The sequence below is a fragment of the Rousettus aegyptiacus genome, unplaced genomic scaffold, assembly GCF_014176215.1.
Source record: "Rousettus aegyptiacus isolate mRouAeg1 unplaced genomic scaffold, mRouAeg1.p scaffold_m13_p_6, whole genome shotgun sequence".
NCBI classification, from domain to species: domain Eukaryota; kingdom Metazoa; phylum Chordata; class Mammalia; order Chiroptera; family Pteropodidae; genus Rousettus; species Rousettus aegyptiacus.
In genome coordinates this window covers 10,092,847-10,106,012 of record NW_023416309.1, presented here as the reverse complement: position 1 = coordinate 10,106,012, position 13,166 = coordinate 10,092,847, and the positions used below count along the sequence as shown (strand labels likewise).

The following is a 13,166-nucleotide window of genomic DNA, read 5'->3' as shown; positions in this document are numbered from 1 at the left end:
TAGCTATTTCCATGAAAGGTGTTCACAAAACATTGGTAAATAAAATAAGCATGTGTATATGATTTCATCTTAGGGATGTACATCTATACAGAAAAGAGAAAACAGAAGTTTACCAAGGTTTAAACAGTACTGTTTTTAGGTGAGTAGAATTATAATTGCTTTTCTTCTATTTTGAAATTTAAATTTTATGTAGTGACTTATATTGGCTTTGTGCTGACTTCATGTAATGGAAGTGCTATGCTGTAACAACTTACTCATAATATAAAAACGATAAAAATTATTGGAGACATTCAAAGAGCAAAGGTAAGAATGGTCAGCTTGTGTCTTGTTGCTGCTTATTAAATTTTCTTGGGATCAAAGATTGTATAACTAAGAATATATGCTAAAAGCAGAATTTACCACATATAGCTTAATGAGAAGGGGAACAAAGAAAGAAGTCTGGGGTAGAAAGAATCAACATCATTAAAATGGTCAAACTACCCAAAGCATCTATAGATTCAATGCGATCCCTATCAAAATACTAATGGCATTTTTCAGAGAGCTTGAACAAATAACCCTGAAATTAATATGGAACCATAACAGACCCCGAATAGCTACAGCACTCTTGAGAAAGAAGAACAAAGTTGGAGGTATCGCCCTACCTGACGTCAAACTATATTACAAGTAATCAAAACAGCATGATACTGGAATAAAAACAGATGTATTGATCAATGGAACAGAATAGAGGGCCTAGAAATAAATCTACACCTATACGCTCACTTAATGTATGACAGAGGAGGTAAGAATACACAGTGGGGTAAAGACAGTCTCTTCAATAAATGGTGTTGGGAAAATTGGACAGATACATGCAAAAAAAAAGAAAGAAACTGGACTATCTCCTTATACCATATACAAGAGTAGACTCAAAATGGATTAAAGTCTTAAATGTAAGACCTGAAACCATAAAACTTCTAGAAGAAAACATAGGCAGGAAACTCTCTGATCTTACTAACAGTAATTACTTTTTGGCTATATCTCCCCAGGCAAGGTAAGCAAAAGAAAAAATAAACAAATGGGACTACATCAAACTAAAAAGTTTTTGTATAGCAAAGGGAACCATCAACAAAACAAAAAGATAACTGACTGATTGGGAGAAGATATTCTGATTGGGAGAAGATATTCGCTAATGAAACACCTGATAAGAGGTTAATATCCAAAATATATACTCAGACAACTCAACAAAACAAAATATCCAACTAAAAAATGGGCAGAAGACCTGAATAGATACTTCTCCAAAGAAAAAATACACATGGCCAATACACATATGAAAAGATGCTCAAGGTCACTATTCATCAGAGAAATGCAAAATGGAACCACAATGAGATATCACCTGACATCTTTCAGAATGGCTATCATCAATAAATCAAAGAATGAGTGTTGGCGAAGATGTGGACAAAAGGGAACCCTCATACATTGTTGGTGGGATTGCAAACTGGTACAACTAAATGCTATGGAAAATAGTCTGGAGGTTTCTCAAAATATTAAAAATGGATGTACCTTTTGACCCAGCAATTGCACTTCTGGTTATTTATCCAAAGAAAACCAAACAATAATTCGTAAAGCTCTATGCACTCCAATAGTCATGGCAGCACAATTTACAATAGCCAAGATATGGAAGTAACCTAAATGCTCATCAACAGATGATTGGATAAAGAAGCCGTGGTACATATATACAACAGAATATTACTCAGCCATAAGAAATACTGCCATTTGCGACAACATGAATGGACCTTGAGATAATCATGCTAAGTGAAATAAGCCAGACAGAAAAAGTTGAAAAGCACATTTCACTCATATGTGGAATATAAACCTAAAAGCAACAAATGAACAGGACAAGTAAACAGAGACTCATGGACCTGCACAACAGACAAGTGGTTACCAGAAGGTAGGGGGGAAGGAAGGAAATTTAAACCATTTCTTCAATTAAAAAAATAAAATTAAAAAAAAAAAATGAAATTCTACCATTTGCAATGACATGGATGGACCTAGAGGTTATTGTGCTGAGTGAAATAAGTCTGAAAGATAAATACCATATGATTTCACTTATATGCAGAATCTAAAGAACAAAAAGAACAAACTAATCAAAAACCGATTCACAAATCTAGAGGACAATTTGGTGACAGAGGGGATTGGAGGCTGGGAGAATGGAGTGAAGGGTTAAAGAAGTACAAACTAGTAGCTGATAGATGGTTACAGGGATGGGGAGCACAGCATAGGGAATGAGATTAGCATTAATGTAATGGTTAGGTGGAAAACAGAGGAGAGAAGGAGCAATTGGGGGATTGTTCTATAAAATATATAAATGTCTAACCAAATGTACTGTATACTTGAAACTAATAAAAAAATTAATGGTGAAAAAAAGAAATGTCTGAACAGCTACTGCTGTCAGAACACTGCTACAAGACAAAGTTTCTGTAGTTGTCCTGGAGATGGCAGTGAATTTGAGGAGATAGAAGGTTTTCTAGTCTGTGTCCTTGCCCAGAGAAGAATTCCCTTTCTCGGCTTCCCTGTCTCCCAGCAATGGGCATTTCATAGAATTCTAGGAAGGGGATGAAGGCCAGATGTCATCTGCAGTACCAGTCAGTACTAGATGAGAACATTATGGAACTGAAGACTTCCAGAAGGACAGGACTGGTAAGAGTCTAGAAACCATTTCTTAGCAAGAGTAGCTACTCCAAAAATGATATAACAACTGTCTCTGGAGAGGCACCTGGAGGAGGCTGCTGACTTATTCTCTTACGAATCAGGAAACAAAAATTAGGGACCAATGGTGAGATAGTAGAGAAGGGATCAGTTTTGTATAGGGCTGAACATCCTAATGGCAAGCTCTGTAGCAATGGAAGGTGGGCTGCTTTGAGTGGTAGTAAGGGAATGTGGCTTGAAGAATGTCAGCCAGGGCAGCCTGTCACTCAGTCTCCCAGGGACAGGAAGTATCTGTACCTGGTGGGAAGACAGGACCAATGGCCTCTATGGAGGGACTCTTGTGTGCAGGTCTTCCAACCTCTGGATTTGTATTAAAATTGAGAGTAGATACACATTAGTCTTCTAGTGATAGAGTCCAGAGGTTCTGTCCAATTCCTAAATGGGTCTGTGACCCAGAAAAGGTCAAGAACCTCTGCTCTCGGATCTCTTCCAACTCAATCATACTATGCTGCCCACAAAGGGTTCTACATTCCTGAAAATTAAATGAACCAGGATGAGCTGATGATCTTGGAAGACCTGCCAATGCTTTAAGCACCATGACGGGCAACAAAGAGGACCTCAAAACAATGAATATTATTATGGACCAAGCTTAAGCTGAAGAAACCAGCAAAAAGTACAAGACAGAGCACAAGTGTTATATGAAGCACAGAAAACATACATATGGTTGAGAGAAAGTCTGAGATTTCAAATGGGGTCCAGACTGGAGAAAATGCTGAAGAATTTCTGAGAACACAGCAAAGGTAGGAGGAAACCTCATCTATATTTATCATGATTGCTTTTATAGGAATGTCAGTAGCAGTGATAACTACTACTGCAATTGGGCAATATGCTCTAAGCATTTGCTACGTGCCAGGTACTGTGCTAAGCACTTGATCTGGAAATCATCTCTTAATCCTCACAAAAAGCCCTAAAGCAGATACTCGTGTTATCCCTATTTTAGTTCAGGAAATTGAGTTTCAGGTTGGATCACACGTCTAAGGTCACAGAACAGGCGGTAGAACAGGGTTCTAATCTCAGGTCTGTCTGACCCCAAAGCCAAAGCTATTAACCAATACCTTAAACCACCTCTAGGGTGTCAACCTGGGGAAAGTGGAGTGGGGAGTGGTGGCAGTGGGGGCATGTCTGAGAGCCCTGCTTGATGTGCTAGACAAGTGACTCTTAAATGGAAGGGGGTTACTTCCTGGGCCAGGTCATCTTGGAGATTTTCCCAAACAAGATGCCTCTCTGGCCCTAAAGGAGAATCACTGCTAATGTCAAGAGTGTCAGAGTAGTCCCTGCCAAGCAAGAACAGTGGCTGTAGGCTCCAGGCAGAGAGCCAGCAGGGCAAAATGCTGGTGGGGTGTCAGGGAGGCTGATTTGAGAGCAGCAGAATGAGTGCAGGGGAGATTGCAAGTAAGCTGCACCCAAGAAAGCCTGGGCACTCTCATGCTCACTGACCAAGACTGCTTGCCAGGCTTTTGATAGCTTTCTACATGGTCACCAGCCTGCAGTGTGCCTCACTTGCACACTGTAGGACAAGATGGACTTTCTCAGCTTTCAACTTAACTTGCCCTGCAATAGCTTCATTCTAACTATCTGGAAGACATTTCCAGTTGAATGAATTGCTGTTGCCCTCCCACCCCGTTTCCAGAACTACTATTTTCCTGATGCCCATGCATGGGCATTTGCTCACCTCTGGTTACTCCCTCTCATGTCCAACTCCGCAGTGTTGGTCATCAGTTCTTGTCCATTCTTACTGTATACAACGACTCTGGCCTCTGGCTCCACTATTGCTACCCAGGTTCGGGATCTGTTACCCCTATCCCTTTTCCCCCTCCTAATCAAAGCATAATTTATAAGTAGTAAATTGTACACATCTCAAAGAGTTTGGTAAATTTTTATACGTATACACCCGTACATATATATCACCATTCAGATCAAGATATAGAGTATTTCCATCTCTCCAAAAAGTACCCTGATGCCTCTTTTCCAGTCAGTATCAAGCTCTCAGCCCAGGAATAATGGCTTTCCTGCTGTCTATTACAACAGATCAGTCCAGCTTGTTCTTGGACTTGATCTCGACAGAATCGTATGCTATGTACCCTTTTGTATAAAGCTTCTTTCTCTCAGCAGGATTCTGAGAGTCAGCCAGGTTGTGTGTGTCAGTTCATTTCTTTCATTGCAGGGTAGTCTTCCATTGTGTGGATCTATGACCATCGTTTATTCTTCCGCTGACAAGTATCTGGGCTGTTTCCAATTTGGGTTTTTATTAATAAATATGCAATGAACATTCTTATACAAATATTTTATGCATCTACTTCTCTCGAGTATACACCTAAAACTGTTAGATCACACAGTAAATGTAGGTTTAACTTTATAAAAAATTGCCAAACTGTTGTTTAGAGCTGTGGTGATAGTTTATATTGCTACCATCAATATAAGAGCACCAGTTGCCAACATTTAGTTTTCAGTTTTTTACATTTTAATTTTTCTGCTGGACAGGGAGTAGGGGAAAGGGAGGATCAATTAGCATTTTCCTGTTAACTAATAACAATGAGCAATTTTTCACTTACTTATTGACCATTTGTGAAGTGCCAATTCAAGTCCAGCTCTCACTTTTAAAACTTGGGTGTTTTCTTTTTACTAAATTGTAAAAACTGTTTCCTACAATCTGAATGCAAGAGTCCTTTGTCAGATTTGACTCTTTATTCTCCCCTGCACTCTATGGCCTGCCTCTTCACTTTTGTAACGTTGTCTTTCAGTGAGCAGTCAGGCTTTTCTAAAATTTCACCATTTATTATTCATCATGTCCCTTTCCTGCTCAAAACCTTCAACAGCTCCACACTCCCCAGAGCAGGCTGCCCTCTACAGCGTGGCCTCAGTTGAATGTCTTTTCTACAGCACAGGTCTGCACGCCAGTTGTGTTAACTAGAATTCCTGTTCCATTATCTTAGGCAATGCTGTCTTTAGGGATGTTATGAGGATTGAATGTGAGGCAATCCATGTTAAGAACTTAAAACAGTGCATGTATGTAATAGCAGACACTAAATGCAAGCTGCTTTTATTAGCACTCTTTGGTCTTTCAAACAGAGTCTAAGCTTCTGAATGAGCCTAGGCACTGTCACCTGTACTTGTCAAGTTTGCTGCTCTTGATTCTTTAAACTACCCATATTAAAGGCCCAGATCAAACTACACTTTTCTTCACAGCCTTCCCTAACCAAATCCAAAGTGACACCTTCCTCCTGATTTCCCACTGAACTATCTTTGCCATTCGTGTGCCAGCACTCTGACTTGAGTTATCCTTTTACAGGTTAATGGCTACTGATATCTAAATTGTGGATCCTTGTGAGCAGACTGTCTTGCAGCTACTGATGCTTCCCCATAGGTCTCATAGAGTTTGGTACTCAGTAGCCACTTAACTAATTTGTTAGTTTCATATATTACTGGTTCTAGACAGTACTTTGAGAATTAAGTACTAATCAAATTCAGAACAAGGCAATATAAGCAACTTCATAAAATTCTATTCATTAAGTTTGTGCAATTGAAAGTAATGGGAATTGCCTACAATTTTTTATTTCTCATTATCCAAGTGAGAAATGGTCTTTCAGTTTATGCTCTACACAGCTATAATTTTACAACCTTTTACAACAGAAATGTTAACACATTACCTGTACGATTAAAAATTTGTTACGAGGGCAGTCCATATTAAACTCGGTGCTAAATACTTGTCACGGGAAATATTCCTGGAGATCTAACTTAAATGGACTTCTCATTTTGGAAGGTGTGTATATCAGAAGGGACAGGAACAGAGTGTGTGTGTTAGACCTAGGGGTGGGGGCAGGCATGCATATCAGACTCACCTGTGCCCTTCCCAGCAGGGGCTCCACTTCTTTGTTATGCTCAATGGCAGTCTCAAAAGACTGAAGGAAATTTGATACCATAGGATCCACCACTTTTTTGTTGGTCTTGTATTTCTCATGAATTATCTTCAGTAATCCACATTTCTTTACAGTACCTATAAGAGTTAATTTATTTGTCAAGGTTAAAAAAATTTGGTTCTTGGTAAGGCTGGCCTGGGGTTGCAGTCTGGTTAATGAAATTATTGAAATCGCTACAGCAATGGAGGATGAGAGGTGAAATTCCTAACAGTGCATCAGCTGCTAGGCTCTAATGCCTAAATTTGCAAGAAAAAAGTTGACTTTTGAAACATTCCATAAAACTAATAAGCTAAACATAAAAGAGAGAATGAAAAGGGCTAGCACTGAGCCTTTCATACATTTCCGCTCACCATTAAAAGCACCACAGTGATGGCAGATGTTTTTCTTTCGGCACTTATCAGAGATTTTTTTCTTCAGTCCTCGCTTCTGGAGGTAGGTCAGGCCAGGCCTCTTTAGATAATCCAGAAACTGCTTCTTCTCCTCCTGAGACAGCATGATGTGGCAGCACGTTTTGCAGATCATCTTTTAAACAAAATAGATAATAGAATAAGAGAATGAAAAAAATCTTTTCTTTTCTTTTTAAAATGCCACCCCTACCCCTTGTCCTGGAAACTTAGAACTGAGTTAATGTAGGGAGGAGGCAAGAGAACTACAATGTTAAATCCAACTATACTGAGACTGCAATATGCTGATCAGCCTTGCAGATAGACCACAAGGAAAGCTGCAGAAAAAAAGGAAAGTTTCTGCTGGAATTGCTAACAATCCATTTCCCCACACTATGATGGGAAAACAGGAAAAACAGAGTCTTTAAGAAGCGGCCTACGCAAAATAAAATCATTCATTCCCTATGGCTAAAACCATAGGGAACCTACCGATTAAAGGCTGGGAACTGTCAGAAGGCCTTTCAAGCTGCTTTTTCATGCTACATACTCTTATCTTTCCTCACTGTATATCCGTATCAAAGTAAAATGGGTAAACAAAGTCTTTAAACTGTAACTCACAGGAACTACAGACTGATATATAAACTGGATTCCCCCACTAGAAGCTTTTACCTCCTTGTCTAGGTTTTTTGTCTTGCTTTTTCTTGTCTCTGCTCTTCTCCTTCTAATAAACCTTCCTTTTGACTCTAACTTTGGTGTGTATCTGAATTCTTTCTTATGCTCTGCAAAGAACTCTCTTCTCTCTCAGTGTGGGGCTTGAGTCGCCCCCCCCCCTCCACACAGGGGAATTTGCCCTGTCCTATATCAGAGTGACCATACGCACAGATCTACCTAAAGATATGCACAGAGAGACAGCCCATGTTCACTAAGATGGATGGGAGAATTTTTATAAGCTTTTACTTTTTTTCTTTGTGCTGTTCTGTATTGCTTGAATTATTCTTTACAAGGTACATCTACTACCTACTCAAGAAAAATCAAGAAATAAAGAATCCTTAAGCAATTAATTTATTGCAAGATTAAGTGTTTAGTATAAAATTTTTCCCTAGATGTATCCCCCACCACTTATAATTCCTAAGCTCACGCCAATGTCCCTATTTGATAAGTCCCAAGTTCATGCCTTGGAAATGACAAAAAAATGTTTACCTGTAAAATGCCTATAACTGCTCTGAAGTACCCCACATGAAAACACGGCAGTTCCAAGTCAATGTATCCGTAGTGGCCCAGACAGTCAGCCAAGTTTTTTCCACAGGTTTCACAAGGACGGTCCTTCTCACTTGTACCCTTTGGGAAAAAGCACAGCAAATAATCAATGGAGACCACTGGACTAGAAAATGAAACCAGTCCTCACAGGTGGACAGATGACTAAGAATCAAAATCACCTCAGAAGCTAAAGTGTATTCACATCCGACTGACCAAAAGTAGAAGTCCCAGAGATATGCAGAGGAATAGGAGAGATGGAAAAGAACCCTTACTTCTACCAATCTGATAAATCATCGGTTTCATCAGCAAGTCAAAACACATGGAACCAGGAAGGGGCAAGGTCTTACCATCCTATGATCAAGTACCCCATACAGCAAGGGGGCATGGTTGTTGTCCTGGCTGTACAGGTTCTTACTCACAACCTGGATATGTGCCTGCTGACGCATCTCCTCGGGTGACTTCATTCCAAAACAGATGTGGCTTCTTCAATGGAAAGAAACAGAACAATTACATCAAAACAACTTACTAAAAAATGGCGATTACACATGTCCCACCGTAATCAACTATGTCCTTCCAGCTCTTCACAGGCTTTGCTCCCTCATTACTAAATATATTCACACTTCTCCCATTTTTCCTTGGTAAGTATCTCTTCCTCCTGAAATGGAATCATTTCCATTCTCACTATCAAATAAAATAGTGTTCACCAAGGTCACCAAGTCCACCTGCTTGCTATTAAATCCAATATAGTCTCATTTTACCTCTCTGTAGCATTGACAGTGAACTCCCTCTGAAATATTTATCCTGGAATACCTTCTTCTCATCACTTTGGTGACACCATACACTCTTTGAGTTTTCTTTCTCACTCTGGCTGTTCCTTCTTAAGTATTCTTTGTGGTCTCTTCTTCGACTGCCATCCCTTAAATACTGGCATCTCTCCCAATGTAGGGTTATAATCCTCATCCTCCTTTCTTTTCATGCTACACATTCCTCCTGAGTGATTGTGTTACTCAAGTATATGTTGATATCTGTCTAATCTCTATCTATAGGCCAGCAACTTCTACTCAGCTGAAGATTGTATATAGACATCTCTTCTGAACAGCTACACTTAGATATCCCACAAGTACCTCAAACTCAACATATCTAAAACAGAACCCAATGCTTTCTCTCCTGCATCTGCTCCTTCATTGATCTCCACTCCCTACCCGCCCCCCCTCCCCCCGCAATTTGGGGGTTTACTATGTATATGCTAGGCACCATTCTCAGTGACCATCTGAAGTACAGCATAACGAGGGCAAGGGTCCTAGGGCCAGCACAAGCTTGGCATTTTCAAGGAACCGAATAAAACCAATATACTAGAGCACAGAAAGCTAACGGTACAAGATGAAATCAGTGAGGTGTGCAGGGACCAGGTTCAAAAGGGCTTGGGAACTTTGGTAGGAAATTTAAATGCTATGCAACGTAAAGCTGCTAAAAGATTTTAAGCTGAAGTGTCAAGGATCTATTTTGCATCTTGAAAGAGGCACTTGGGTTATTTTATGAGAATAGATTACATCTAAATACAGGCAGGGGATTGGGGTGAGTGTGAGAGTCCAAGGTGGATATGGGGAGACCACCTGGGAGAATTCATCCAGGTAAGATGTTACCCATTCCAGTGAATGGCATCCATTCACACAGCTGCTCAAACAAGAAATTCTGTGTGTCAATCTCAATTCTCCCTTACCTAATCCCTACCAATTTTATGCCCCCTCTGAAATCCACTTCTCTCCAATGACTCTACCACTCTAGTGCATGACATTATCATCCCCTGTCTGGATCCCTGCAGTGGCCTACAAGAGAACCCTCTTATTCCGTTCCTCAGAGAATCAAGAGATCTTTCAGAAGAAGTCTTTATCAAGACATTCACTTGCTTAATTAAAATCCTTCGTCATTGCCTGCAAGATGACTCTGGAACACAAGTTCAAATCTCCTGTTTCCTTATTATCACCCACCCTTTCTCCCTCTAGCATGCTCCTTGAAGAAGGATTTTTGGTCTACTTTCTTCTGCCTGAACCCTCTTTCCCATTCAGTGCTCTCAGAAGCCCCTGTGCCAATCTTTGTCCTTGCACTTGTCATACCCAACAGTTGACTTACCTTCTCCAAATAAACTAGGCAGTATTCTTCTGTAGTATTTTTAAGGTTCCTGGGCCTAGCACACAGTACCTTCTTCAGAAATGTCTACTGCAAGAACGAGTGAATTCATTTTTCTACTGGGAAATCTGAGGAGAGGCCAGGGCCTAATAAATAAGCTCTGAATGAGAAGGCCCAGAATAGCAGCCTCACTTCTGAGACTGCTATCCACTATTTGTCAGTGAAACAGCTATCTAGCTGGCAACTATATCCTTTTGGTCAGCAATATTGCCTCCCTGCCATGTGTTTTGTAGCAAAAACCATAATTAAACAGTCCCTGCCCCCAGACTGCTCCCCACGCTGCAGTGGCGAAAGATTCGCGACAAGAAAAGGATTATCGTTTGACCCTGGGAAAACTCGAGCTTCGGCCCAGGTGTACGAATCGCCAAGGCTCACGCCACATCCCGCCTTCTCGGTCCAAGCCCAGGGACCACCCTGGCCTTCAGTCCCCTAGGTGCTGAAATGCCCTCTGCCTGATCAATATTATTTGACCTACCCTGGTAATTCTGACCTTTGCACATACCTTTCACTGATCCCTGGCCTGCCCCTTCTAACTGACCCTCGTCTCTGACCCTTCGAGAAACAGGACCCCTGACCTCGGACCCCCCTGCCCTTAATTTCTCCGCCCTTTGCCCATTCTTGTTCATCTTACATTTTTTTGGCCACATCCGTCTCCCGGAACTGCTCCTTCACCATGGTGACAGCTGCCGCAGTACCCTCCTCGAGACTCGGGGGTCTGGAGTGGAGAAACAATCCTTCCCGCACCTCCAAGTGTTACCTCTAGAGTGGTTACTAACACATCCGCGGGATCCTTTCGGCCACCGTAAAGCGCCTCACGTGGTCGCTTCCTCTTCCGCTACTCGCCGGCGCGTCTGTTAAGAGAGGCTTCCAGCGCTCCGCTTTTTGCATTCTCCCTACACCGCCATCTAGCGGTACCCTCTTCAAACTGCAGCGAGTCCTGCGCGTATTTTCAAAATCTCTTTTTCTGTTCCCTATTTCCAGGTAATGTCACCTGTAGAGAAACTACAAAACATTGCTTAGGACTTAGACCACCAGAGAGCCAAAAATTGCATAAAGTGGAAAATCGTTCTTATCAACATTTATACTATCTTAATTAAGAGCCTCCAATTGTGTTGAGAAAAGGTGGAGGCTAAAATGAACCAGCCCAAGGAACAGAAGGCACCATCTAGACAAACAACAAAAGAAATAAACAGGGCAGAAAACGCTATATGCTCTTCCAGTCACAAAGTATTTTGAAAAAAAAAAAGAATTAAATTCATATTTTGATTACAAAAACAGAAGCTGAAATGTCAGTTTAGAGTGAAAAGTGGGCCGCAGTGGTGAACTAGGGAAACAGGATGAGGGGAGAATAGTAAGAGATCATTCACGTATTGAATATAAATGGATGAACGGAGGATAGGAAGAGATCACGTATTGAAATAAATTGCTTACCTACAGTCTGTGACAACCTATGGGAGGTGATCCTAGTGTGACATCTTAAGTGTATGAGATTAGCACACCACCATAGGACTCAGTGCTACAGAACCTGAAACTTCTTTGCTGTTTGTGAGAAATTCTAAACAGAACCTAACAGAGTGCTTCAAGGTCTTTGCATTTTAAGAAGGAATGCTATCTCATTTTCAGACTCCATGGATACCCCCTAGTAAAACCATAACGTCACAAAAAGCAAAGCAAATCAGATTTCCCTGACCTATTTCAGCAATTAAACACTTAATATAACTTTGAAGTAATGTTGACAATACTATACTAACAAGATTTGATGAGTGACTACAGGTTAAGAGGTTAAAGGTTCTGGAACCACAGTGCCTCCATAGGAATCTAGGTACCACCACTGAAAAGTTGTGTGACGTTGGTAGTTATTTAATCTCATTGTGTCTTATTTCCCCATCTATAAAAGGGGTAAGTAATAGGTACCCTATTTCTTATAGTTGGTGGGAAGGTTAAATAACATAACAAAGGCAAAGTAATTAGAATGTAACAGGCACATAGCAATCACTCAATGAATATTCACTTATTATTCTGAAGAATATATGAAAGCTGCCCTCAAAGCCTGCACCGTGGTCCACACTAACTTTTGGGAAGTTTTTCCTAACGTCTTAAAACAAGCACTCTTATTATGTGTTGTTTTGTTTTGTTTTGTTTTGGATAGTTACATATCTGTTTTACTTTGGACAACCTAATTTCTGGATGAAGCAAGAGCTTATTAAAATCTCCTTATTTATTTATTTATTTATTTATTTATTTATTTATTTATTTATTTACTTTTTTGGGTAAGGATTAAGACTTAAAGAAAAATTAAAAGTTTTTTAAACTTTTAATCAGAAAATCAACAAAGAATATCAGAAAAAATCACACTTAGCAATAAATGAAATGGTTAATTTTGTGTACTTGAAATAAACGTTTCGAGTCAGTGTTTCTGCAGTTTCTTTAGCTGTAAAATGAAGAAGAGACCGATCAATAGGCCTAGCCTTCTAAGGAGTCTTCCAGCTTTACGAAACTCTAACTCGGAAGGAGATAATTTAAACTATAATTCGGTTTATCGGAATTTTAAGTATGCACAGTTCAGAGACATAATAAATTGAACTGAAACTGAACACATGCTTGCGTAAATCTAGTCGGCCGGAACTGTTTCGCTTGCAGATTGGTCAGCCGGGTGTAGCCAAAGGTCTAAGAGGCGGGG

At 40.3% G+C, this 13,166-nt stretch overlaps 1 protein-coding gene across 2 annotated transcripts in view; it reads right to left on the bottom strand.

The window, feature by feature from the left end:
- POLR3A (RNA polymerase III subunit A) overlaps positions 1-11,378 on the bottom strand; it is a 42,724-nt gene extending 31,346 nt beyond the window's left edge. The window contains exons 1-5 of one of the 2 annotated variants that reach the window (XM_036222665.1): positions 11,118-11,378; positions 8,647-8,782; positions 8,243-8,380; positions 7,010-7,181; positions 6,582-6,736 (exon numbers count right to left, since the gene is read on the bottom strand). In XM_036222665.1, coding sequence (XP_036078558.1) covers positions 6,582-6,736; positions 7,010-7,181; positions 8,243-8,380; positions 8,647-8,782; positions 11,118-11,161 — 645 coding nt within the window. In that variant the 5' untranslated portion in view covers positions 11,162-11,378. The remainder of the gene's footprint in view (positions 1-6,581; positions 6,737-7,009; positions 7,182-8,242; positions 8,381-8,646; positions 8,783-11,117) is intronic. The other variant, XM_016159445.2, reaches the window with a different exon arrangement.
- Between the last annotated feature and the right edge of the window lie 1,788 nt (positions 11,379-13,166).